This window comes from Lissotriton vulgaris, chromosome 4_1 (assembly GCF_964263255.1).
Source record: "Lissotriton vulgaris chromosome 4_1, aLisVul1.2, whole genome shotgun sequence".
Lineage (NCBI taxonomy): Eukaryota > Metazoa > Chordata > Amphibia > Caudata > Salamandridae > Lissotriton > Lissotriton vulgaris.
This window is the reverse complement of record NC_141691.1, coordinates 833,262,984-833,290,722: the sequence shown is the minus strand read 5'-3', so window position 1 is coordinate 833,290,722 and position 27,739 is coordinate 833,262,984. Positions and strand designations below refer to the sequence as shown.

Here is a 27,739-nt window from a genome sequence, read left to right as displayed (position 1 = left end):
CCGGGTGAGGTGAGGTCTTCACCCACACAAAGCTGGGTGAGTACCACTTCAAGGAAATGCCTTGGGGTGATTAAGCTAGTATGCTTCTTATAAACGCAGAATGTAAATTATTCTTGCAGGGGTGGCGAAACGGTCTCTGTGCACTCGTGTGGTTGTTTGTGTACAAGCCAATGCTGTTTGTCAATGTGTTTTTTCTGTTTTCTTGTTTTTGATAGGAAGAAGACGTTTGCTCTCCCTCCAGTGGACACTTAAGTATCTAAGTTCCTGGTAGACAATTAACGTTTTTGTAGTACATTCTTAGTACTTTTCTCTTTAATACAGTTGCAGTAGCCACTTTATGTTCTAGGTCCTGAAGAAAGCCGGGGCAATCCCCCCTTTGGCTGAAACATGTCGACCGTTCTGCACTGCGCCACTGGGTAGTCATACTACTTGGCGTGTTTTTAATCCTTGACACATGGACTTTTTTCTAAACGTCCCAATAAGTTTGTGTAGTCAATTTTATCTATCACTGTAACTTTAGCACTGCACCTTTCTATTTAAACATCACTTCAGGATGTACATTATAATTACATTACTGTTATTCATACCTATGCTGGCACTATATGGTCGGAAGGTATGATTAGTCAAGTCCCACATGACGTAAAATCCACCACAGGGGTGGTCTGATGGGATTTGATATAGCTTTTGTCTTTTACTTGTTGTCAATCTGTTCTCAATGTACTCCGTTTACAACAACATCTATTCACACAGGCACGATATAAGTACACAGTCACCGGTAGAGTCATACACCGTCTTTAGACCTGGTCTGCTCTGTTATGTGTATTGTAATCTTGATAATAGGGGTATGAGCAGACAGGTCGTTAAATATTCCCCTCGACCCTCCACACACATTTTTGTTTTCATAGCTTTTCAGCTCCCTCAAAGCTTTGGAGCAGTCTTTGTCGAATCATCGAGGGTTCCCGTGGTTCTTTAGTGGAACACTGGTCTTTAGTAAACCATCGACCAGATTAGCGATCTGGTCGAAAGCTTCCATTATCCTCGATCCGTGGACTTCTGTGTCTAAACAGTCATTGATGGCAAGTTTGCCCGCGTCCACCAGGTCCTTGTAGAACTTTTCCCCATCCATTTTGGCCCATTTTAATCTCCTGCCCTGGTCTGTTGCCCTCTCAGTAAAAGTGCGTTGGACTCTAATACTTGAGCCCACCCTGTACAACAGCTCCAAGACAAGAGGGTTATGGTCACTAAAGCCACTCCATTCAATCCCTGCACTGGTTATCTTATTTACCAGGGATCTAGAGACCAGGATATAGTCTATGAAAGATGAGCATCCTCTACCCTTAAATGTAGGGGGGAGTGTGCCATCCTCCTGCGTCCCTACCATGTTAATGGTGTGTTCAAGGTCATACTTAAGCCGGAACGTTCTAAAGGCTGAACCTAACGGCGTATGAGAGAAGTGCGGTCCCTTCTCCATGGGGCATTGGGACCAGTCTGTATTTATTTGGACCAAAACCGGGCACAGGTGGCAATTATAATCTCCCGTAACCACCAACCCATGTGAGTGCCCCTTTTTTTGGTCTGTTATGTCCTGGCCCAGCCTATGATCTAATTCAGTAACAAGAGAGATGTTGGATCCCGCTGTCTCATTGTTGTAAATATTTACTACAACAAATCTGAGCCCCTTCCCAGAGAACCTGACTGCCTGAATCCTGTGGGAATTCCAGTCAAGACAAGTGCAACTGCCCGGAAGGCCCAGATCTATATAAATAGCTAAACCTCCCATGGCTCTCCCTGATCTTGATTTTTGAGCGGGTACAAAGAAACACTTGTACCCTTGCAAATGAAAGTTATTCTCCTGGGCCCAGGTCTCCTGCAGACAAATTACATGGAATTTTCTGATATAGTCAAGCCACTCATTGTTATTAAATTTTCCAGCCAGACCAGCTATATTCCATGAAATAATTCTTAGTGCCTCACCCCCCTGAACCCCTCCTCCCTGGGGCCCTCTTTGTGATTCATACCCTGGCTTTTCCATATCCGGCCCCTGTGCCCCTCCTATACATGCAATATCTGCAGCCCTAGGTTCATCCAGCACATGCATCCGGGCACAACTCGATGACATTTGCTTTGCCTCAGGGCTGTGCTTCTCCGGCTCATCATTCAGAACCCCTATACCCCCTACTCCCCATGTACCATTATCTGTTTGTCAATCTACCCCCTCAAGGCCCTCTAGGCAATGAAACCGATTAAATGTATGGAGAGGTGGCTCTGGGTGGTTAAATAATGGCCTGGGGTTGAACTTGTGGTGAACACCCCTCCGACCCACCCTTTCCCAGTTGCCATATGATCGGGTCGCGTGTGCAGGGGCAGGGATGGGGGAAAGAAGAAGGACACATGGAGTGTTTGGATTGTTGACACCTGTGATCTGTTCTTTCCCTGGCATATGTGAGCGACAGTTCCAGCGTCCCTGAAGCTCACCAATATGCAATCCCCTATGATGGATTTGCGTGTTCTCCCCACCCAAGGCACCCTTCTAACCATTATGATTTCATTGCTTAAGTGTACTGGTAAGGGTCTATTCAGATTTAACCACTTAATTACCCTGCTTTTTAAGGCACAGAAATCCTCAGCTTCACCCACCTCTAGCGGTGGAACACCCGCCATGACTACTGTAAAGTCATTTGCCTCTGGTGGTAGATTGGGTCTACGTGGCCTGGGGGGAAGCTTCATTAGTGGAGTTGGTGCAACACTATCTATGGGCTGTGCTGGAGGAGCAGAGTTTGCAGGGGGGGGTAGATCCTATGGGGTTAGATGGCTTCTTTGGGGCAAGGTTATTCCTCTGAGTTTGTGGTGGGGCGGCCGCAATTGCAACCTGTGAGGGGGCAAGATGCGTAACGCTTTTTGGGGGCTGTTTCGGGGCTGTTGGGGTGGCAGTAGGCTTAGGGACCCATTCATGAGAATTGGCCGGGATTTTCATACTACTTAGTGTAGCCTCAAGAATGGTTAGTCTGATTTCCACCTTTTTGATGCTTTCACTAATTGGTAACAAAAGTGACCTGAGCAGGAATTCCAAGTTACCCAGCGGGGCAACAGAAAGGGGGGCATTAACAATATTGCTAGCAGTCTCTTTAGTCAGGGCGGGGGCCAAACCATCCTGTGCAGCAGGTTTAGGATGTAAGTCATCCACTGTTGTCACAGTCAGTATGGGGGGTTTAAATGACTTCCCAAACTCAGAATGGGGGGTCTTGGGTTTGTTTTTTCCCTGGGCACACCTCGTCTTCCTCCTACGTTTGTTTGGGGGGGGGCCCGAATACCCCTTGTGCTGCAGCTAGCTTGGGTTTGGCTTTCCTGGGTTTCGATGCAGGAGGAGGTTGAGAGATTAGATCAATCGTCCCCCTGCTTGGGCTTGTGCTACTCACTGGGGTTGAGCTCATAGGTAACGTTGGGGGCGTTTTTGTACAATCCCTAAGCAGGATCGGGACATCTTCAATTAGGGTCAAATCTTCGCTGGGTGTGGGGGGATAATCTCCTAGAGGTCTACTTTTCAAATTATCTATAGAGCGTCTCCGCTCAGCCATGAGCCGGTTTAGTGTGCTCTCCTTGTCCACATCTCCCCCAGCCCGAGGGAAGTAATTCTCTAGAGTCTTATTTTTTGCTCCTCCCTGCCTTATGGGGGTACATTCCCTTGCCGGGGATGGCATGGCGTCTTAGAGTGTGATAGTAGCTATAGGACAATTTATCAGCTTGTTGTGCTAGGGACTTGATGGCAAAAGGCAGAACCAAGAGAGTAGGCCCAGCCCAGCCTACTCCGGCCTGTGACGGCCTTGGACGGTCCCGCCCTTGTCCCGGGCTTCTCCCGGCCCGCTCCCGCGAAGCGGTAACCCTAGGGACTATTATTCGCTATGCCGTTCTGTGATAGGTTGATAGGCGGGGGGGCGTGGCCAGCGGGGAGAGCAGCCCAGGTGTTACGAGTTGGGCGCGCAGGGACTCCTGGACACTGGAGTCCCTGCCTGGAAGCTCGCAGCCCCGCCGACTCACTTGCCTGCCCCGCACTTTCCTCATCCAAGGTCCAGGCACTCGGTCACAGTTCAGGGTGTTTCACAAGCGCTGCGGGACCCGCGAAGCGGGTCCAGCGAGGCGCTAGGCGACTCCTTTACAACGAGCAGGACACAGCAATCCGCAGACTTCTAACGAGCAAAGGTCAGTTCCACACGGCTCCCAAAGGGTCCCAGTAAGCAGTGGGACGGGTCCGGTTTTACTCAGTATCCTGGCTGAAGAGGGGTGACACACCGAAACCGGTCCTAGGATGCTTGTTTCCGGTCCAGGGAGGACCTGGCTTGGCAGTTCGGGCACAGGGTCAAGGCTGATTTGCATATGGCCAGGTCTAAACTAGGGTGGCATGGTGAGCAAAAGAAAGATGGATTTTATGATGGATTTAACCATGATCTCTTGACTGGGGGTGAATGTTTTGATTTGTTCTGCATATTGTCCATCAATTGTGTGTCTTTTATTAATAGAAAGATAACTTCAGTTGGGTATTATATTATCTGAAAATACCAAAGAAATCAACAGTTTGACCATGTTCCCTCATTTGCTTTAGAATCAAAGTAGATAACTCGACAAAGGGACAGGTGCACTTTATCCATACTAGAGACCACCAGTGCACAGTGCATGCAGTTGCGTAGCTAGGGGTTAGGGCGGTCCGCCCCGGGCGGCACTGTTTTTCAGGGTGGCGGAGGTGAGCAAGTCATGTCTGTCGACTACCACCATCCCCCTGCCCCCTGAGAACAAGTCGCCCATCGGACGCCTCCCTCCCTGAACAAGTCGCCCGCTGGTTGCCACCCCCGCCCTACTCCTACCGGCACCTGGCGGCAAACTTAAGGGCCGCCCCGGGTGGCAGTAGGTCTAGCTACGCCACTGAGTGCATGTGAGATCTCAGGCCAGAGTAATGCGATTCTCGCCAGCATAGTATTTCTGTCTCGTCAAGACCTGTTCAGCCAATTAGACAACGTCTGTATGTCAGAATATTAACTAAAACGTTGTGGTGCCAAAATATCATAACCAAAATATCAATTTTCAGAATATTGTGAATGTAAGCATAAAAAACATAGGTTTTATAATGCTAACTCCACATATACGTACCTTGAAAAGATATACTTATAATCAAGATATCTCCTGTATGTGGAGTTAGAAAAGTTTATCAATGCTTACCTTTATATGCCCACTTCACAATCATTGTTGTAATTGGTATTTTGATGGCAATATATTGACTGGATGACATTTTAATAACTCGATATGCCCGCAAAATACCTAGGCAGCTTTCCACATGTTCTGCTAATTACAGTAACACATCTTTCTCTTATTTCCAGCTATTTGGAAATTGGACACGTGAAGAAAAAGCCAGTGGATCTTTATTCTCAGGTAATGCATGTTGGGTTGATTTTTTTAGTCCTGGGCATTTCTTTTTCATTTCATGTGGGAAAAGCAGCCATTTTCTTGTATCTTTATCATTGCCTTTGTTAATTTTGTGAACATTACTGGCCAATCTGCACATACAGTTGTTAAAAAAGTTGTTTAGTCTATCAAGTATTATAACTGCATATCAATGTTTACTGCTGCCTACTATAGATCGCATTGGTTTGTGTGAATATTATGTATTTTGGTCTCCTCTGGGTTCCTTTATGGTCACTCTAGGGATTTTGCATTTTTCATCTGTTTGTTTGTTTCCACTTTTTTTCAATTTAGACAGAAATTGAGCTCATGTAGATAATTTCCCGAGAAATGTGAGAGTCAATTTTGATTCAAAAAGGCTCAATGGAAAATTCCTAATTTTCCATTTAACCATATTTCCCTCCTACCTATATTTTATTTTTGTACTTGCTGTGTGCTGATTATCAAATACTAATGTGAAGTAACTAGTGATATCTAATATTAAATTCAGAATTGCATGTACATCTTTGTCTTAGCACCTTTACGTAAGGGCCGGTATGTTATACTTACAGTTATATCGATATTTTCTTATGATCTGCCATTTAGATTACCAGTCGTTACTCTGAGAAATGTAAGTTTTTTTTGTTCAAGGGTCTTGTATAGGTTGAGACATGTTGGAAATACATAAATACAATAGAAAAGAAGCATTAGCAAACGCCAAATGTCTGCTTCTTTTCTATTGTATTTATGTATTTCCAATATGTCTCAACCTATACAAGACCCTTGAACTGTAAAGAGTTTTGTCACTTAAGAAAGAAGAACTCCCCCTTTTTCAGAGCTACCATTTCATTAAGCCCAGAAACTTTAAAATCTGCTGAGAAGTGGTTAGAAATTTTTTCTAAGGTTTTAATCAGCCTGATTTTTATGGTGTGTTAGAACATCAAAGTAGTGACGTTTGACACGGAGGGGGTCTCTACAGTTTCCAGACTCAATCCCATGTCAATAAGTGGCTAATGCACTACGGATGAGTCAACTGGGTAAAACCCCTGGTCTCTAGGCGTCTTTAAGGATAATATCCTCCTACGTGCTCCGCTGCTAATGTAAAGAGGGGTTTAATCCAGTCGGGGTTCATGGATTTATCAAGCGCGTTTGATACCATGAATCTATTCAAACTGTGGTCATTGATGGAAACCACGGGGTGGAAAAACCATTAGTCATGTTGTTGAGGAGGTTGCACTAGAACTCGTCTGCTAGGGTTTGTTTTGGTACTAATGGGGAATAGACAAATAAAGTAGGCCTGTCAAGAGGGGTTAGACATGAATGTGTGCTAGTGCCTTTATTTTTTTTTTTAACTGTCTACATTTTTTGGCCTGGAAAATAATTTTATCGCTAGTGGATTAGTTTAGTCAGAGCTAGGAGTTGCCCCGTACCTGTTCTACTCTACGTGGACGGTGCTATACTGCTTTCAAGGATGGCTAACAGCCTTCAATCACTGCTAGATCCTTTGCTTTTTTTATGAATGAATTAGATCTGAAAATTAATCAAACAAGATATTTTGTTATGATTTTGGCCTAAAAGCCACCAAGGCCAGTATCCATTATTGGCAATTCAGTGTTTGGGAGAGTCACCCGTTTCACATATCTGGGTTTGCCATTCACATCAGTCCTTGATTGGAGGCATTTGTTAACTATTAGAACTCAGCTATTATGGATTTCCTCGGCAGAAGTTCACAGATTTGTGGTCAAGCAGGGAGACAAACCACTTAAAGAAATATTGGAGATATACCAGTCAAAATGTTTCTCAGTGGGATTTTATGGAGCTGGAGTTTAGAGGCACTCAAACGCAGAGCCCCTGCAGAGGGTCGACAATGATTGTATCCACCCCCTCCTGGCAGTACCAAAATCCTGCCCTACTTCTATTTGTCATTCTGAGAATGAATTAGTGTACATTAACAATTTAATAAAAATTGGCCTAATATTGTTATGGGTCTCAAGTTGAGCAAAATGTGAAACAGCCTTTTGCAAGGTGATAATTAAGGGCTATTTGATAATGTGAAAGCAATGCCCCAGCTGATGTAAGTTAAACAGACTTTTGATGTATTGGGAATACTTGAATTATTGTACCAGCCAGAATGTATTGACAGCACAACTAAATTGAGAGTGAAAATCAGTTTTTTTGAGTATTTAGATACCGAGCGTGCATTGAAAGAACATTCCAAGTCTGCTGTAATGTACCATCTAGCCCTGTGAACTACCCCCAGGAATTGAGTTTTATCTAGCATTTACTCTAAATGTACAAACTTGATTTTATCGAATGCACCTTAGACTGAACATATTACATTTTCTATTTGCTTTCCCTGTTACAAGTACCTAGTTTCAAAATATTCCTATTTGCCTATGTAAAATTGTATTAGAGCAAAATACTTTCGCACACTTTGTATAGCTTTCCCCGAAATCGGTTCCTTGTTCCTCTATTTAATGCTCTAAATATTAGAAAGTGTTGTGCAGCCATTCTTTTAATCCTATACAGCTGTATTGCTGAAATTAGTTTTATCCAGTCGTCATGAAAATTAGAAACATTATGGCATTGATAGGACAGTGGTTGTTAAGAATTATTGAGTCGAAGTGGTGCATTACTTAGTTTGGTTATTGCTCTTGAACCTAGTGCATGTAATAATGTGCTTTTATGGCTTATTCTTGGCTGAATACATGGGCCTATTATCAAGGACTGGTGTTAAAATTATCGCCGTTTTATCGGCAGGAAACTGCCGATAAAACGGCGATAATGGGCTTGACAATACGCACTTGTTAATTCCCATAGAAGCCTATGTTCTGATGTTAACATGGGCTTCTATGGGAATTAACAAGGGCGTATTATCAAGCCCATAATCCCCGTTTTATCTGCAGTTTCCTGCCGATAAAACGGCAGAACTTCAGAAATGATGCCCCTTTTGTACTACTGTCTGCGAATCGGTCTGTGTTAGAAATGGGGTTATCAAGTTGACAGTGGTCTGCACCTTGTCCAAGTAGGGACCATTCTTCCTTGTCAGAATGAGGAAGTTACCCTTCTAAACTAACCCCTGCTAACCCCCTTGGTAGCTTGGAATGAGCAGTCAGGCTTGTCTCAGAGGGAATGCATAAAGCATTTGCACATAATTCACAGTAATATAGTGAAAACACTACAAAAGGACACCACACAATGTTTAGGTGAATAGCTATTATTTATCTGTGTAAAACAAGACAAAAACGATAAAAATCCAACATACAGTCATTCAATATCAATAATCATCAATAGACTTGAGAAATAGTTCCTTGAAGTGGATAGCTCCATTCGGAGCTACCATGGTGGTGTGAACCAACAAATCTCCTGGTTCCGGCTGTCCGCGGTTATGCGGCCCGGCTGCGGTGTCGGAAGACCCTCAAACAGTACCTGTTGTTCTGACCGAGCGTGGCTGTGCGGACCGACTGCGATGGAAGTCGAGGCTGCAGTGTGAATGGAACGGTGTAGCATGCAGTGCCCTCAAGTCGCAGTGCAGGCAGCGGCTCGGTGGCAGTAGTCCTTTGGCATCGGTGAGAACAGGGCTGCGGTGCAAAGTGGGGCGGTGCTGACAGTCACAGTGCAGGCCACGGTGTCCGTTGATGCTCAGGGTCCGAAAGGGCTAGCGTCGGTGGGCTGAGACTGCAGTGTAGGATGGGGCGTTGCTTCGTGCAACTTATGAGCGGTGCCCCTAACCATGATGCAGGCAGCGGCGGCAATGTCAGCTTGCAGTATCGCCGTTGGTTAGACCGCGCCAGCAGAGTGAACTGAGGAGGTGCAGAGTGCGGTGCCCAGAGGTTGGGATGCAAGCAACAGCTCGGTGGCGGTAGTGGACTTCGTCGTCGATGAGACCAGTATTGCGCTGCGAAGTGCGTTGGCACACTCTGCAGTGCCTTCAGGTCATTGAACAGCTGGCGGTCTTGGTGACGGCATCAGATTGTGGGTTCCCTCTGTGGCAACTGAAACACGCGGTGCCAGAGGCGATACCCAGAGGAAGGCAAAGTATTTGCTGTTCCTGAAATTTCTTGAACAGGGGCCACGCTCTACTTCAAGCCCTTGGAGATACTTGCATAAAGAAGTTTTGTAGAAAGTTCAGTCCAGTTCTTTCACTGCCCAAGACAGAAGCAACCACTATAGGAAACAAAGCATTCAGCAAAGCGGCAGTTCCTCCTTACAGCTTCTTGGGCTCTGCTCCTTGGTAGGTTTCTTGATCCCAAAGAGTTCTAAAGACCTGGGTCAGGACCTCAAAATTTATACCACATTTCCCTTTGAAGTTGTTTAACTGGCATACATAAACCAGTTCTGCCTGGCTCGGGCCAGGCTCACTCCAGGATGGAGAGACAGCTTTGTGAAAGGCAGACACTGTCCATTCAGGTGCAAGCAACAACTCCTCCCACTTCTCTAAATGCAGCCAGGTCTATTCAGCATGGATATGAGGCACAGAGGAAAGGCAGGACACACCTCAACCCTCCCCCCCCTTGTGTCTGTCTAGTGTGAATACACATTCCCTGCTCCTGTCACACTGAACCCAGACAGGGAATACACAAATGGCAGAATCACTAGGGATTGTTAAGCCAGAAAATGCCCACCTTCTAAAAGCAGTATTTTCAAACACACAATAGAAAAATTATCTTTACTAAAAGATGAATCTTTACATTCTGAGCTCAGGTAGCCTAAACTCCAGCTCTCTATCGTGTCCCAATGGGAAGTTATGCTTGTCAGGTGTTACAAGGCAACATCCATGTTAACCTATAAGACAGATAGCCTTGCAATAAGGAAAAAGAAAGTGCAAAGCACTTCGCTTAAAGGACATGTATCGCACACCAGTACATGTCCTACCTTTCACATACACTGCACACTGCCAATGGAGGTACCTTGGCCTAACTTAGAGGTGCCTTTCATGTAAGAAAAGGGAAGGTTTGGGCCAGGCAAGTGGGTGCACTTGCCAGGCCGACATGGAAGTAAAAACTGCTGGCAGACACAGCAATGGCAGGTCTGAGACACATATGAAAAGACGACTTCTGTTGTAGGTACAACCAGTGCTGCAGGCCCACTAGTATCATTTGATTTACTGACCATGGGTATACACAGTGCACTGAACTAGGGACTTACTAGTAAATTACATATCCCAATCATGGAAATGCCAATCCATAAAGACAATTTACAGTGGTAGCACTTGCACATTAGCACAGAATAGCAGTGAAAAAGTGCACAGAGACACTAAACCAGCAAAAACGACGTCCAGCACACCATAAACTAGGAGATCAAAAAGCAAAAAGACAGGGAAAACACGCCAAAAGATAGCAGGTATAACAGTCCGTTTCTGACCACAAATATGATTTGTACACATGTTTTGGGCTTGGCCCTTTCTGCAGGGTCGCCCCCAGACTTTTTGCGTTCCACCTCCTATTTTTGCCAAATTCATTTTGCTGGCCTTAGGATTCTGTGCACTTTACCACTGCTAACTGATTGTGCCCTCTCCTTAAAAGGTTGAATTGGCTTATACCCAGTTGGCATATTTAATTTACTTGTACATCCCTAGTAAAGTGGCACTACCTGAGCCCAGGGCCTGTAAATTAAAAACTACCAGTGGGCCTGCACAAAAAGAACAATTGATGGACAGAATGCTGCACAATGTCAAACAGTCACCCCAGTACAGAGATCTGGGCCTAAATCAATAGTTTTTTTTCTCCCCATGCCATGCCCTGCAACTGGTCCTAGGATGCTTGTTTCCGGTCCAGGGTGGACCTAGCTTGACAGTTGGGGCTGGACTGTTCCCATAAGGAACAGCGTCTAGACTGATTTGCATATGGCTGGGTCCAAACTGGGGTGGCGTGGTGAGCCGAAGAACAATGGATTAAAACCAGATATTTGTGACTGGGGGTGAATGTTTGTATTGTTCAGCATTCTGTCTATCATTTGCTCCTTTTGCATTTTTGCGCCCTAAGTGGGAAGGGTATGCCCAGATGTGGGTCCCATGCTCACTGCACCACTGGATTCAAGCTAGCCTGGCTGATGAGAGGTGATGCCCCGAAACTTTTCTCAGGATGCTTGTTTCCGGTCCAGGGAGGGGGTGGCTTAGAAGTTCGGGCTGGACTGTTCCCATAAGGAACAGGGTCAAGACTGATTTGCATATGGCTGTGTCCAAACTGGGGTGGCATGGTGAGCAAAAGAACAATGGATTAAACTCAGATCTTTGTGACTAGGGGTGAATGTTTGCATTGTTCAGCATTACGTCCATCATCTGCTCCTTTTGCACTAGTGGGCCTGCAGCACTGATTGTGCCACCCATTTAAGTAGTCAAAAAAGTTATGTGTAGGGAGCTACCCTTTCTGTCAGGAAAAGGACTGGGTCAATAACTCTAAGAAAAAACAGGGTGCCTTTTCCTGATTGTTATGCCTTGTAGGTATGCCGCTCCTGCTGGAGGTGGCAACCTATGTGTGAACAGGAATCGTGCAGTCTTATTTAGGTTACCAAATTTACAACCTGAATTAACAACCTTTCAGTGTTATACGGGACCACATATAAAGCATAGAAAGCATAGAAATGTTTAAAATTTGTAGTGCATTTATTCAAAAGAATTTTTTGTTTAAAAAGTCATGGTATTACAAAACTGTTGCATTAAAAACTCGTTACATGGTATATATTCAATGTATATAAACAATATTAATAACACATTTCTTAAAAGACAATATCATTTATTTTTAAAAAAAAGTTCTCCTTTATACAGTATTGTTTCCAAAAAACATATTTGTAAAAAGATAATAAAACACAAATGTTAGGAACAAAAATGTCGACGCGGCGTTTCGGTGCCCCTGATGTTCTTGCAGCTTCTTCAGGACTTGTTCCCTGATTGGTCACATCTACAAAGACATATATCATAATATGTTTCATTAGGTCCCATCTACTAGTTTCAGTTACATATACTCAATACAACATTTGATAAACCTAACATTTGGTAACCTCTAAGGTCTCTTATGCACATCCCAACTTAAGATTTGTTACAACGCTGTTGTTATACTTTCTACATTTATCTATAAATTGATTAACTTCTAGGCTTGGTGGTGGTATGGTGATATTCTTTTACACCAGTAGTAGATGACTAACTCTGTTTCATATTTCCTCTGCTGGACAGTCCCTTATCCCACTCCTTTCTGAGATCTTACTGTCGGTCATTTACATATAACCCTGAGGTCTGGAATAGGATTCATTTCCCTTTTGCTCTGTGGTGATCTTTCAATTGTATCCCACTGTCGGTCATTTAAATGTAACCCTGAGGTCTGGAATGAGATTTCTTTCCCTTTTCCTCCCAACCAGTTTAGTTATCCAACTTACCCAGGTGGTATTCCCTGGACCCTTTTGATCCTATGAGTCTGTTTAGCATCTGCTCATATTTTCGTTCCCTTTAGCTATATGGGATTTCCTCTCAATCAATGTTCTTAGTTTTTCCTTGGAGACTTTGGAAATTAACCACTTCAGTACTATAAAGTAAAGAGAAAACATTTATATATCTTCACTTTTTTCCTTTTTATGACTAACTCCTGTTCAGTCTAAAAGTTAAATATATGCTCCTCACCGGTTTTTATTTCCAATTCTTACTTTAGTTGTAAGGAGGATGCCTCTGGGAGCTCCCTTTCTTATGGGTTGGATACTTCACGCCCCTGCTCCGTCTAAGGATGGGATAATCTTTGTTAATGTATCTGGATTGCTCCTTAATTTCACCTGAATTATCACCTTCCTATTCTTTTCCTTACCTTATTGGATATTTTGGAGTTACCATTAGTTTACTTCACTCATGGGGATGTTGATCTTTAGGTAGATGCCTTTTGACTTGGCTTGTATTTCTAGGAAGGGATAAATTTTAAGGCTGAGTTAGAACAGTCTGTTTCCTTTAAAGAAACATTTTTCTCCTAGCAGCGCTAGCATAACCCTATTTTTACTTACTTGGTGAAGGGAGCTGAGCTGCGTGGCGTCCTCCTTGCCTCTTGAGTCTTTTCCATATAATGAAACTACCTTGTGTCTGGTATTTATACTGTCACAGATTGGTTCATTGTTTGACTAATCATTGACACCTGGTTACTGTTTGTAGGTGCAGGTACAAGGTGACCCGATTGTGGCCGCCATCTTGTAGTGGGTTAAAACCCTATTTCTCTATTTGCTTTTTTTTTTTTTTTTTTTTTTTTACATAGATTATTTCTGTTCTATCTCTCTGTGCATTTTATTGGTTTCCTCAATGTATACCTCCTTCTACCTATTTACCGGACTCTGCTAAGTTTTTCCGCTGTTAACTTCATATGTTATTTTTCTTATTTAAGTGTCATGTTCGTACCGCGTTTATTTTACGCTGGGTCATCGCTTGCTATTTTTTCTATTTTAGCGAGCACACCTCCTTCACACGTTTATAGATCGAAGGGTTTAGAACCTGATTAAACTCCGCTCATACTGCGAGCGCCATTTTGGATTGGGAGTACTCGTGATTTTCTAAACTCCATAGTGGTTATCTGTTTTGGTCCCTTGTTTTCACTCGAATGTTATGAGTTATGGTATTTTATGTTTGGTCCTCGCCTGCTATTATTTCTAATTTAGCAAGCACATATCCTTGGCATGTTTATAACCCGATGAGTTTACGACCTGATTGTGTTCCGCTCATACTATGAGCGCCATTTTGGATTGGGAGTACTCGTGATTTACTGAACCCCTTAGTAGTTATGTGTTTGGGTCCATTATTATCACTAGAATCACATCGCCTGCTGTTATTTCTAATTTAGCGAGCACACATCATTCGCACGTTTATAACTTGATCAGTTTACAACCTAATTGAAAACCGCTTATACTGTGAGCGCCATTTTAGATTGGGAGTACTCGTGATTTACTCAGCCCCTTAGTAGTTATGTGTTTGGGGCCATTATTATAATTAGAATATTATGAGTCCTGTTGTTTGTGAGGGCTCCTTATTCCTGTTTATGCACATGGCAAAATTGCCCACATTGCGTATACTAACACCTAATGGTCTCCGCCATTTTAGAATGGGAACCGGGGACCCTTTTCGGTATTTCAATTTAAATAGTCCCGTCTATCTCTCATTATAACTATGTATTAGGATCTCCTACTCATTATTGTGCAAAGCATTTTTTTGGGGCAAACAATTTTTTGACCTGGTAAACCTACTTTTTTAAAAATACTTTTTTAAAAAAAACTTTTAGACAGCTTATTACGACCCTCTTAGTTATAGAATTATTATTTATGTGTTCGACATCATCTGTATACACAGGTACACAATCTATCGTCCAAACTTTTCTAAAGTGGATCAAGGATCCCATGTTTCAAGGTGTGTACGCTTTGTTGTTTACACTGCTGCTTAAGAGTCTATCCATACATATTACCCTATTCCTACCTTACCTATGCCTGTTTTTTAGGTTTTCTCTAATACTTATTTACAGTCCAAAGTTTTACTACAGTATTCTCTCCCAGTCTTCTTTGTTGTTCAGACCTATTTTATGGGAGTTGAACTTGGACATGTAGTATTGTTCTCTTTGTCTTCGTTTTTTAGTTAAGTCTCCTCCTCTTTTATTTATCCTGACTTGTTCCACCACACACCATCGTATGTCTTCCACTGTGTGGCCCCTTTCTATCCAATGGGCTACCAGGGGAGCTGTCAATTTCTTGGTACGGATGGCTGACTTGTGTTCTGTTATCCTTGTCCTGATTTCTCGTTGGGTTTCTCCTATGTATACTTTGCCACAGGGGCAATTGATCATATATATAACATTGCTGGTTCTGCAATTAAATAGATCCTTGTGTATGTGTGTTGTTTTACCAATGGTAATATTTGGACCTGGTATTATAAGAGGGCAATTTTTACAATTACCGCAAGCATAGTTGCCTGTTGGATTTGACCCATCTAAGGTCCTAATGGAGTTCCTTCTCATCTTATCCGGGTACGTTTTAACTAAACAGTTTCTTATTGTGCGGTTTCTCCTGAAGGCAAATATCGGTTTGGGGATTGGTGTTTCGCCTGGATCATTTAGCAGCTTCCAATTACTGTTAATACAGTTTTTCAATTTATTGGATACACACGAGAAGTTTGTAACAAATACAATAGGTTTTGTTTCATTGTTAGGTCTGGTTTTTGGTTCAAACAGACTTTCCCTGTTGTAATATTTTGCCCGTTTGTAGGCTTGTTTAATCATTTTCTTCGGATAACCTCTGTCGGCAAACTTTTTCATTAGGATATTTGCATGTGTATCATATTCTTTCATAGTGGTACAGTTTCGCCGGACCCTTAGGAATTGCCCGAATGGTATGTTATTTTTTTGGGTAGCCGGATGGTGACTGTTAAAGTGGAGCATTGTGTTGCGGTCTGTCGGTTTTGTGAAAAGTTCCACTCCTAAGACCCCCTCCATGTTTTTTATTTTGATGTCTAGCACTTTAAACAAGTCTCAGACCTGCCATTGCAGAGCCTGTTTGTGCAGTTTAGAACTGCCATTTTATCTTTGCAAAATACATCTTTAGCCAGGATGAAACCTTCCTTTTTAATACATCTAAGTCACTCCTGGAGTAGGTTCTGCACAGCCCAGAGGGTAGGGTGCAATTTATTTAAAACATTGGACAAGTACTTTTAAGATGTACATGTCCTGATAGTTAAAAACTCCTAAAGTTGTTTCTCAGTACTGCAAGGCCTACCTCTCCCACAGGATAACATTAGAGTTACCTTGTTATATTTTATAGGTGTAATTTCCAAATGAGGCCAGGTAAATTCATCACGTTTGGTATCTTTCAGACTGAAAAAGACATATTAAATTCAGGTGTAGTCAGATTTTTAATCACAGTTTTGAAAATGCCACTTTTAGAAAGTTGGAATTTTCCTGCATTAGCCATTTATTGCCTCTAGCCAGTTCCTGGGTCACCTGGCAGGGTGTACCTGACAGTTCAGCTTTGAATATTCCTCCTAGACAGCCGTACTCAATTGAGAGATTATATGTACCTGGATGGGCTAGCACTGGCAGGATTGGGGGAGGAACTGGGCACAGGGCCACTTACGGTTGCAATTGAATTCATAGAAAAACCATTTAATGGAATCCATTACTGAGAAACCATTTAATCTAAACCTTTCAATGAAAATTTTCAGAATGAATGTCATTTACCTTTTTGAAGAAACCAATTCATAGAATGTATTTTTGGTCGAAATTTGTTTGAATGCTTATTTTCTTAAATGTAAATACAATGGTTGCAGACCTTACTTTCAAAAACAGATTTGTCAGAGATATTTATTTCAGTGCTTTACTTCAGGGGACATTATTTCATATTTATATCTTTTACACTGTCAAACAATTACTTTGGCTGCTTTTAATTTGCTGAACCATCACCACCCATAAAAACCATCCATCCTCACAACCCCTCAACACCACCTATTTCCGATCCCTAAAAAACCACACCAGACCTAAACTACACTCATCCGTGAAGCCTAAAAGTTATTTCTACCCTAAACATCCACCGACTCTGAACTATAAAATCACTCACTACCCCTAACTCTACCCATTCCTGAACCCTAAAAAAACCTTTCTACACCTAACTCCTCTCATCCCACATCACTTAATATGAGTCAGCACACCCAAACTCCACCCATCCCCAAACCTTAAAAATTCCTCACCACCCTTACCAGCCATCCATGACTCATAACAACTTCTAATCACTCTAAAGTTCTCATCCCTGAACCCTACTTACCCTTTTCATCATCTACATTCCACTCACTCATGAATCCTTAAAAACCACTGAGACTCCAATTCATCCCGAACACAAAAAACTCTTCACCACAACAGATGCTACCCATAATTGAACCTTAAAAACACGCACCAGCTCTAAACTCCACCCCTCCTTGCAGGATGCTGGGGACTTCATAGGGAAACCTCTAGAAGCTTTCCCCACTACAAAGGCACAACTGGCTATGAAGATTGGACCTTAGACACCAACTCATAAGTACACTTGTACTTGTACACATGTGGATACTCGTACAGAAAGAAGGACTGCTGTGCTGCTGAAAGGACTGCCACTCTGCTGGACTGCTAATCTGAAGGAACTGCTTCCCTGCTATGCTGACCTGATGTCCTCTTGCCCAGATAGGAAGAACTGGACCTGTAACTTCTTCTTGAACCCAGGACTGTGTGAATCCAAGGGCTAGTCTACTGGCCTCCTGATCTGAGCCTCAGGTACATAAAAGGCTCCCTTAACATCCTGCACTAGCCCCTTTACCAAGCTGCAGCGAGTTCCTGATCCACAAGTTGTACACCTCAGGTTCTGGACCTTTGTGTGGTTTATGTTCGCTGAATTCAAGTTGTTGGGCACTTCGCAACCACTAGCGAGGCCATTGGCACCCAAACCTTGCCGTTTGCACCGAAATTCAGTGCAAAGCTTCGTCAGCCCGACTCGTCACACTGCACCATCGACCTCTCATGGGCAGCGTCAACGCGAAGCTCCAGCAACGCCCGCTTGCACACCTTTCGTGCTCTTCACACTACACTGCTAGCTACCCTCAAAGCTCTCCCTCCTTCCTTGCGGCCCCCTCCAATCCGAACAGAACTCTTGACATGGACTTTGAGAAGTTAAACTTCAGTGGACCTAATCTGGTGACTGTATTTTACCCGCAATCTATCGCAGTCAGCCTGAAACTATGACTTTTACCCAGTCTAGCACAACCAGATATCGCCGGTTGGCGCTTTATGCTTTTAGGCACTATTTTAACCGAAAAAACTTTCAAAATTCATAACTCCAGTTCTACTGATTGGATTTTTCACATTTTCATCTAGTTTTATTTTTTAGATTTTGCTCTATTATTCTAACGAAGTGTGGGGTCCTTTTGGAGGGTGTTTTCACTGTGTTACTGTAATGTATTGCACAAATACCTTACACATTGCATGTAAGTCAAGCCTGATTTCTCTGTGACAAGCTACCAGATGGGCGCGCACAGGTTAATTTGGGGTTTGCTTGTGCCTTACCCTGACAAGGATTGTGATTGCTGCTTGGCCAGAGAGCAAGCACTAGTCACCCAGTAACTACATTTCTTACATTACGACAATTAGTCTTTTTTGAATTTCCCCATTTCCCCATTTCCACAAACAGCTGAGAAAGCAGTTTCTCATGATTTCTGCCCCACCCATTTGTGTTTCGTGAAAAGGTCTCATGAATTCTTTAACACTCGTGTGGCAATGCACAGTCTATTTGAAGGCAATAAAAATGTCCCATAAGGAGGCTTTCTGTTGGATTTATTCCTTGAAAGAAGTGCTTAAATCGCATACAAAAGCTGGATCACTCTTTAAATCCTACTGCAAATAATTCCACAAAGGGAAGTGACATGCCATGTCGAATCTTTTCTGTGTCAGTCATTCAGCTTCTAAGCTTTATATATACTCAACCACTGGGCCATGTTGAAAAGAAAGGGAAGAGCGTAACGTGGAGTCTTTGTGTGCCTTGCTGTTTGTTTAACGAGCTGAAAACAGAGAAGCAAAGGTTTAACCAGCTGAAAACAGAGAAGCAAAGAACCAAACTTCCCGTCGTTTGAGCCGCAAAATAGGTTGGAAAGGATTAATGATTAGTGACGAATATGGTTAAATAATGGAGGGATTCTAAAATGCGTTGAAAACGTACCTGGCAATTATACGCATAACAAAAGCAGATAATTTAGAGTATTCCTCCTATAATTCGCTTCTCAAAGTGTGGCGCAAAATTAGTTCCACTTCAACTTTCACCAACTGAGAAGATGCTAATAATTAGTAGTTTCAGTGCCGAAAAAACAGTACAAATACCGTCAGCGCAATTTGGAAATAAAGCCAAGCTGTAAAATGTCACCAATCACAGAACGTGTGATGCTCCACTCCAACCCTCAGCAAAACGACGACACCTGTGCCTAAATGACGATGATTGGTGCTTTCATCACTACTGCTGCTAGACGTATCGCCATTGGAGAGCTCCACTTCAGGAAGAAATTCCACCCAAAATGGTGGATGGTTACACAGTCTCATTCCAGGGTATGTCAATGATCAATTTGAGAAACTATTCGGTGTCTATATATGAGATCTTTTGTCAGCATTGTGGGGTAAGCCTTTAGGAGTAACTTGGAGGCCCCACTGATATCTGTTCCCACCATGACATGAGTGACAAAAGAGGTTACAGACTGCCTATTCACACAACTCTGTTTTATTTTTCTATATCAGAGCACTAGTTTTCAGTGAGATGTTTGTCTGTATTCTTCGGGGAAATGCTCATCTTTGAAATGTCTTGCTTCCCTCTTGACATCCATTCGAACACCCACAAGGAACTCTTGACCACAGTTTAAAGACTATTGATCTAGAACTAAACTTTTGGGTGTAAAAAGAAGGGAGGAAATATTAGAATTTTGCAGGAGAACAGCACAAATCATAGAAGAGAGTTTTGCAGATTAATACGCATATTGAATGTGCAATGACATAACAGGACTCAGCCTGGTCGGAGTTCGCAGAGTGACCAAAAAGTGGAAGAGTGCGTTAGGTTGTGCGGGTGGTGCTGATTTTTAGAGCTGGGTATTTGTCCTGCACTGGAAAATTAGCGTGCACATCTTCATGTGCAGCGCAAGAGGACGCTGCTTCTTTCTACCACTCAAGTAGATATTCTCCTCGAGTGCCAGCTTCCTCAACGCAAACAGAAGGTTTCTCAACGCTAGCGGATGCAGCCATCGGCGACCTCCCGTGTTCGGAACTCTTGGCAGGAGGTGGTCTGGAGTAAGATTTTCCTTGCTCACGTTTGCCAACTTAACGTTACTGAGTGCGAGCGAGGAAAAATCTCAGTATCGTGGAGCAGAGTTTTTCAGAACTCCGTGGAGCAGGGAGTGCAGTAAACTCAGCAAACTCTGCAAATTGAGCCGAGTTCACAACCCAGGCCTAAAAAGGACACCATATGGAGTGATTTTGCAACACTATCGCACTCCTTATAAAACCTACACTTTACAGGTTCAGATCTTGATATCCTCAACTCTTCCAAGGATTATCATAAATCTGAACTAAATAATACACTTCAAACAATGGTTATTCTTAGTGACAAGAGAAAAAACGGATAATGGCAACATTTCTCCCCAGAGTTCAAGTATTATCAACATTTGTTTACATAGAGTATTATAGTCAAGCTACATTTTTAGTTCTTGGCTACAGGCGGTTTTAACTGACTGCTGGCAGACCAATTGTTTCTAACACTTACCATATGCTTAGATTGAGGTTTGGGTCAACCCCTTGCTCATTAATGGATAGCTTTGCTGTTTATCTTAGATGTCTGATTTTGATTTCATGTCTTTCCTCCTTACTCTAGTGTTTGTCAGGCCCAGGATGAGTTTGGTCTCACAGTGTTTTGATTGGTTGAGTTGTATCCTTCCAATGCCGACTCGATGGGGTACCTTTTTTATTTTACCTTCAGCACTACATGAGGTTGCATGTATTCTTTGCTCTCTGCCCAGCTTGCTCTCCTTCCCCCTCACACTCTCTTTTTACTCCCCATCTCATTTCCTGCTTCCCGCTCCCCACTTCCACCCTTGCCCTATAATCTTTACCATTCCTCTCTCCTCACCCCCATGCTTCCCATCCTAAACCCCATGTTCGCTTCCCATCTCAAGTATTATTTTTGTATTATCTTATTTTGCTTGCAGCACTCCATGGAGTGCATGTTACCTTGCTCTCTTCCTCGCCTGTTGCTCTGCACCCACTGTGCTCTCTTTTCAATTCCGTCTCCTTCCGCTCTTTTCAATGCTACCAGTCTTGCTTTCTGCTTTAAATAATGTTTTTTTTTTGTGCCCCATGCACCACTTTTTCACTACCTTGCCCCTCCTCCACTCCCTGTACCACCCGCTTCCAATTAAAATTTTCCAAAAATTATATTTATTTCTTTTTTTATGTGGGAGCAGTAGCTGCAAAATGCAACCAGGCCCCTTGCTTTCTTTTTTTGCTCTCATTCATTCTTTGTTTTTCATTTTTTTGCTTTTAATTCACTGTTCTAAATTGGCAATCCACAATATTTGAACAGTAAACTAAAAATGGATACCTTGTGTTACTACACATGCACATGCATGCGTCATGACATATGTGCCCGCATCCATCACAATACATTGATATGCATGGTCTGATATCTTGGAATGGCTTCTCTTTAATAGAAAAAAGCCATTGCAAAATTGCCAGCCATCAGTACTCAACTTGTAACATAATTAAGTGAACGAGCCCAAAGATTTTCTCAGAAGCCCGCGGCTGGCACTATTGAAGGTTGGTTATCAAATACCAAGTCTGAGAAGTTTTGATTCCACCTCATGCCTCTTTATTGCACCCCTAGCCATTCCCTGTCCCTTTAACTCATCCTTTCAAGATTCTGCTTTCCCCCTTTCTCGTGTTTTGTGGTATATCTCTTCCTCTTTCTTCAGTTTTGTGGGTTTTTCACTTTGCATCTCCGTTTCACCCAGAGAAGAAAAAGGTGCTGGTTCCCAAAAATGAATGCCAGTGGGCCTCATGTGTTGTCCTTGCATGCGAAAGGTAATAAACAAGCATTGGTTAAACCAATAGCGAGCCCTATCACAGCTGAGACACATTGGCTTTCCCAATGCTTGTTCTTCTAGTATCTATATTGCCCATCGCCTGCCTGGGTGATCAACGTCCAGCCATAATTGTGCAATGTTTGCACTCTGAGGCTTCCGGTGAGGCAGGGCAGGCTGAGGCCACCTGTTTTGAAGGACCCCATTAGCATTGCTGACTACACATTGGTAGACTGGTTTACAGTCTCATAGGACCCCAAATATCAACTAGTCTGATCAAAATTGACATTTGGAGTTTATCTACTGTATTATTCTTTCACCCCGGCCTTCCATACAGTGAACGCAAGTGCACTAGGGCCACATTGTTTTATTTCAAGCAATTGGGTTAAACATTATACCGGAAAGACGTGGGTGTTCTGTCTCAGGATAATTATGTATGTCAATACCATGTGCATAAAACAACTCTTCCACTTGTCTTTGGTGCACATGCAAACGTGGCCTTGCAGAGGGTACCTCAAGTGGTCAGATGCCCCTTCATATGTTTGACACCACCCTGAAGGATTTTCATCTAACACAACATGTGTTATAGTCCCTGGAGCAGGACAGAGGGCAAATACCATTTCACGCCAATGTGATGTGTTATAAACGTGCCCTAATCCCCAGTAAGGGCATGAGGGGGAGTTTGATGCACCTTTAGGATTCCCAGAGACAGATTGTGCTGTGAGGCAAGCACCTTTATCTTTGCCTAGGACGGGGCTTGCTGCAAAACATCACAGTTGCTGTCCTCCTCCCTGCGAATGCTTCCTTTCAATCATCACTTCTTTGCTTTTCCATCATGTGAGAAGTTGGCCTGATATATGATGTTTCCAATTCTGGAACCACCTTGTATCAGTCCAAACAATCCCTTATGGTGTCTGGTTGTAAGTCAACCTTGTTAGACGAGCTATCCTAGGGGTAGCATGGACTAAGCAGCCTTAAAGGCTTAACTTAAGAGGTCGTGTTAAGCGAGCTGTTTTACCACATACAATCCTGTAATATCAAATGAAAGGACACCACACAAGTATATATTAAATATATGTGTTTATTTCTAAAATAATCCCCAGTACTCTTTATGAGCAAAGGGGCACAAGCGTTAAATCAAAAGCACAGTATAACATACAAAGTTGCACAATTATGGATGAGGGCGGGTGGCCACTCAAACCATATATTAAAAAAGTGGTATAAGAGATACCAATCGAACAGTGGTAAGGCCTAGGGCCTAGAGAATCGCCGGGAGCAGTCTGGACTAGCAATGCTGAAGTCGGGAAAAGCCCGCGGGATTCGGGTGCAGCACGTAAAGTGCGGCTTGCACCAATGCAATGTCAATGGTGCATGAAAGTTACACAAAGAGAGTTTAAAGATACTTCCGCTGAACCTAGAGGAACAAAACTTAAGACACAGACCCTACAGGTGTGTACCAGTGTGGGAACACCGGCGTTGCAATGTTACCTCACCCACAGGAAGCGGGTGCATAGGGTCGAAGTGGCGTCGGGTTTTGACACGCAGGCTCTTGGTGCTTGGAGCTGAAGATGCTGCAGGCGATGGGAAGCAGAAGTGTCCGGTGTGATCAAAGGGTGGATCGAAGTCGAGAAGTATCTGAAAGCAGAGGGGACAGAGTCTGGGTCACTCAGCAGTGACCAGGGTGGAACCAGGACGGAACCAGGCAATGTCGGGCGCAATCAGATGGTTGTTGAGGAGCTTCTCTCTGCTGTCACGTGGGCTCTGGGGCTTCTGCGATGTCCAGGAGCAAGTCACAATCTGTTCCACGCAGGCTCTCGCCGTCAGCGCTGTCTGCTTCAAGATTGGAGCAAACAACACTTGGCAAAAGCAATCCACGCGGAACCGGGAGATTGCTTCTCACTCACACCAGGAGGGTCAGAGCGGGTGCTCCTTTTCACAGGAGCTGGTGCAAATCTGAAGCAACCAGAAAAGCAAGTCGGTTTAAGGTTTTCGTTGGCACAGGGGCCACAAGCCAGCTGGCAAGTGACCAGGCCAACGCATCGAGCCAACACAAGCAGAAGGGCCCCACGCAGCACTCGTCGAGTGTGGAGGGGGTAGCTTCGGTGCAAGAGTAGCTCAGGGTTGGGGCTTCTCAAACCCCGGTGCAGAGCTTTGAGGGTCACTCGTGGGCTGCACGGTCAGCGTCTCGTGGCCTTTTCAAGATGGCGTGCCCCACGCTTCCCGTCGCCTCCACGGGTCTCAGCTCTGCAGGGACTGTGGATCGGGCTGGAGGAAGGCAGGCAAGCTTGATCTTGTTGATCTCTGTTGCTCGAGTTCCGGCGGGAACTGCAACAAAGCAAGGGTCGAGGTGCTAGATGGTGCCTGTTTGCACAGGGTGGTCACTCCTTGACCACAAGGGAGATTCTTCAGTCTTCTACGTTGAGTAGGATGTCGAAGGGTCCAGAGTTTCATTTCTTATGTTTCTTCAGGATAATCTGAGTTGCATTGGCACTGCTCCCACTCTTATTCGAATCTGGTGGGCTGGATTACCTGCTAGGTCCCCTCCTATGGGTGGGACCCAGGAAGGGGGTGGATACACCCCTTTCCTTTGATCCAGGCTGCGCTGGGACTGGGGCTGGTGTGCCCCAGAACCGGTTTGGCCGGATTATGCAAGGGGCAGCCTTGTGCTCCCCAGGCAGTGTCTGGTTTCTTTCAAACCTCCCTGCTACAATCCACTATCTCCTGTCTGGGGTGGTGTAACACCGCCCTGCAACAGGAAACCCTTTGTCCAGGCCACCATCTGCTGAGTTTCGGTCAGCAGCAGGAGGCCAGACCAGTGTCTGTGGCAGAGGCATCCATTTTGTGGATCTGAGGCTCTTTTAAAATCAACCGCGTTTCAGCAAAGTAACATGTCTTCTCCCTCTAGAGGGGTGGAATGCTACCCCCGTCGCCAGAACTGGCGAGGGGGTAGTGTTCCAATTCGTATGACACCTTACACGACATGTTTTGATAAAGCCAAACCAAAGTTGCTATATAACCGCGAGGATTATAAGGCACTTAATAGTACATGGTATGGCATTATCCCGGAACAGCTTAGGGAGTTGTTCCAGACAGCTGCAGACAGGCTCAGCTCATGCCAGAGCTCCATCTCACATTAAACCATGCACTCTGCCTCCAGGATCGATAAGGCCTTCCATAGGAGTGGCTCACAGGTTTATATGTGTCCAGATATAGGTTTAGATATAGGTATACAATATCTAAGCAAGGGGTGATTACACCCACTTGCCCCAGCTGAGTGATCAGCCAGTTGTGTCAATTTAAGAACCAGCCAGGGGTGGCAAAAGATATGCTGCAGCCCCTGGTAGGCCTTGGTGGCACCTATGCCCTGAGCACCTATAGTGCATGGTACAGGGGCTGACAAGGAGTCCATTTCCAATTGTGGTATGTACCTAGGGTACATGGAATCCATTTTACAGAGAGAGCAGATAGCCTTGGGCCCTTATTAGCAGGTAACCAGGCCAACTAAGTCGAAAACCAGCTAAACACAAGGCAAAAAATCTGGGGTAACCATAGTCAGGTAGCCACGTTCCTACACATCACCACTCTCCTATAGCACCAGTCATAGAAAACTGTGCCCAAATTCCATTCCCTACCATCCTACAGGGCTTTTTAGTAGACACTTCTCGGCTAGCATTTACCATTCCTACCTCCTCTTCAGTAGCCTTTCAAGGATGTCAGGGGCCCTGGTGCAAGCAAGAAAAATTGCCCCTTTGCTGTTGGGTAGTCAGTATAGCAATTATCAGATTGAAATGGGCCCTCAGGACTCTGTTAACTGAAGCCACTACACCTGCTGCACCAATGAAAGGTACGCCCCTGCTCCTTTTTAATCTGTTCCTTATCTGTCTGAACTGGTCAACTCCTCTATTGCTTCCAGTGCCACTACTGTTTTAACCCCTTAGCTGCGGCGGCTATTCAGCTGCAGTGCTAGACACAACACAAGACACATACATCTAGGGGGAGGGGGGCCGCGCGGCGCTCCCGTACTCGTGACGGAACCGCTCCGTCACGAGCCTTGGGTGTCCTGTGCTTGTGACGGAACGGTTCCGTCACCGCCCGCCCGCTCAATAGAACGTCCAGCGCAGGCGCGGATTTCGCGCCGTGCAGGCGCAGCGAGCGGGCCATGATGGAACCGTTCCATCACCAGCACAGCCCACCCGAGGCTCGTGACGGAACGGTTCCATCACTAGCACGCAAGGGTTTAATCAACACTTGTGTTTTAGCTTTCCTTGCCATGGTGTCTCTTCTACCGTTGAGTTAGTCATACTGTGGTTGGATTTTCTTTCTTTTCTTGGGAAAACAGCACAGTTTTCTGTACTCTTGTGCACTTCCATGGAAACAGCTATCTTTGTCACAAGGGTTGGCAAATTTTATTTATAAAGTTTCATAGCCTCCTATTCCTCTTTGTCTATATGACAAGACTGGAAGCATTATCTGTCACAGCAGCAGCCTGGTGTTAAGGTTCCCCTATGACCCTAACACAGTGGCTGCTGTGAGACCGCCACAGCCCCACTATTTGTGTGTACTTCAGCCTGCTCCTCGTGACCCACACACAGAAACAGCAAGTAGCCTATGTAGTGCACCAGTTGGAGGAATTAGCCTCCTCTCGCTTGAGGGAGTCTTTCTACACTGGGGGATTTTTATGGGTCGAAAATATGCTCTCAAGTTTCTTAGAATTATTCATAGAATCCTTTTTAGGATGGCCAAACCAACATGCGCACTTAGATTTCTCCAACCCAGCTGTGTTGGACAGCCGGGTGTAGTGAGCATCAGACCAGCCTGCTTAGGCCAATCCCAGCACTTCTCACCTGCTAGGTATAGCATGAGAGCAGGATCGGGATTGGGTAGGATCCTGTGCTGTGTGGTCCTTGGACTGCCAGGAAGAGAGGAACACCGAGGTGCCCGGCAGAGGCAGATAGTATTTTTTTTTATGTATTATTATTTCCCTACCCCCAACACTCTTTCCCATGTAGCCCCACCACTTTAGATTGGCGGCAGCCACCACTGTCCTTAACCCTATCTCTGGGGAGGATTCTTCACTAGAGAACTATGGATACAGGTAAATAGCTTTTCCTTACTCCGTAGATGTTAGTGTGAATTGGGAGGAGAATAGGAGGAGGGCTACAAGAAAAGAGCAATAGTTTCAAATGGTGGATGAAACAGAAAAGCGCGTAAAAAGGTACTCATGTTTGACAGGAAGTGAAATGTTAAAAATCACAGACTCCTTAGGTAGATCTTGCGATTCCACGTTTCACTGTTTTGCAAACTGTTTATTTCTCTTTGTAAGCATTTTTACAAGACGCACTTGAACAAAATGTTGGGTTTGACGATTAAACCACAGTTGACATAACACTAATTTGTCACCATATATTATTAGATTAGAAGTTTCTCCCATAATGTGTTTTATTGTATCTAAAATGCAATACATAAAAAAAATACACTTTTATCAAAGTAGGAAGGCACACTGAACTATTCATGTGTTATTTTGAACTCATATTTAACTCCTTGGCAAACAAAACACCTGTGGCAAACTGATATCTCACAGCAACAAAAGCTCACCAAGGAGATCACGGCCGCTAAAATTAGCTTTGTTTTTCCACTCTGTTTATACATCACAGTGTTTGCCAACTTGACATTCTCTTCTGTTAATTACAGCCTTCACATTGCATCAGTGCATGGGCCGTCCTACGCTCCCAACCACCCACC

The 27,739-nt window shown here is 44.1% G+C and overlaps 1 protein-coding gene across 2 annotated transcripts in view; it reads left to right on the top strand.

Moving 5' to 3' along the window:
• DCDC2 (doublecortin domain containing 2) overlaps positions 1-27,739 on the top strand; it is a 641,411-nt gene that overhangs the window by 62,277 nt on the left and 551,395 nt on the right. For both annotated transcript variants that reach the window (XM_086965151.1, XM_086965150.1), the window contains exon 2: positions 5,367-5,418. In XM_086965151.1, the coding sequence (XP_086821277.1) occupies positions 5,367-5,418 (52 nt within the window). The remainder of the gene's footprint in view (positions 1-5,366; positions 5,419-27,739) is intronic.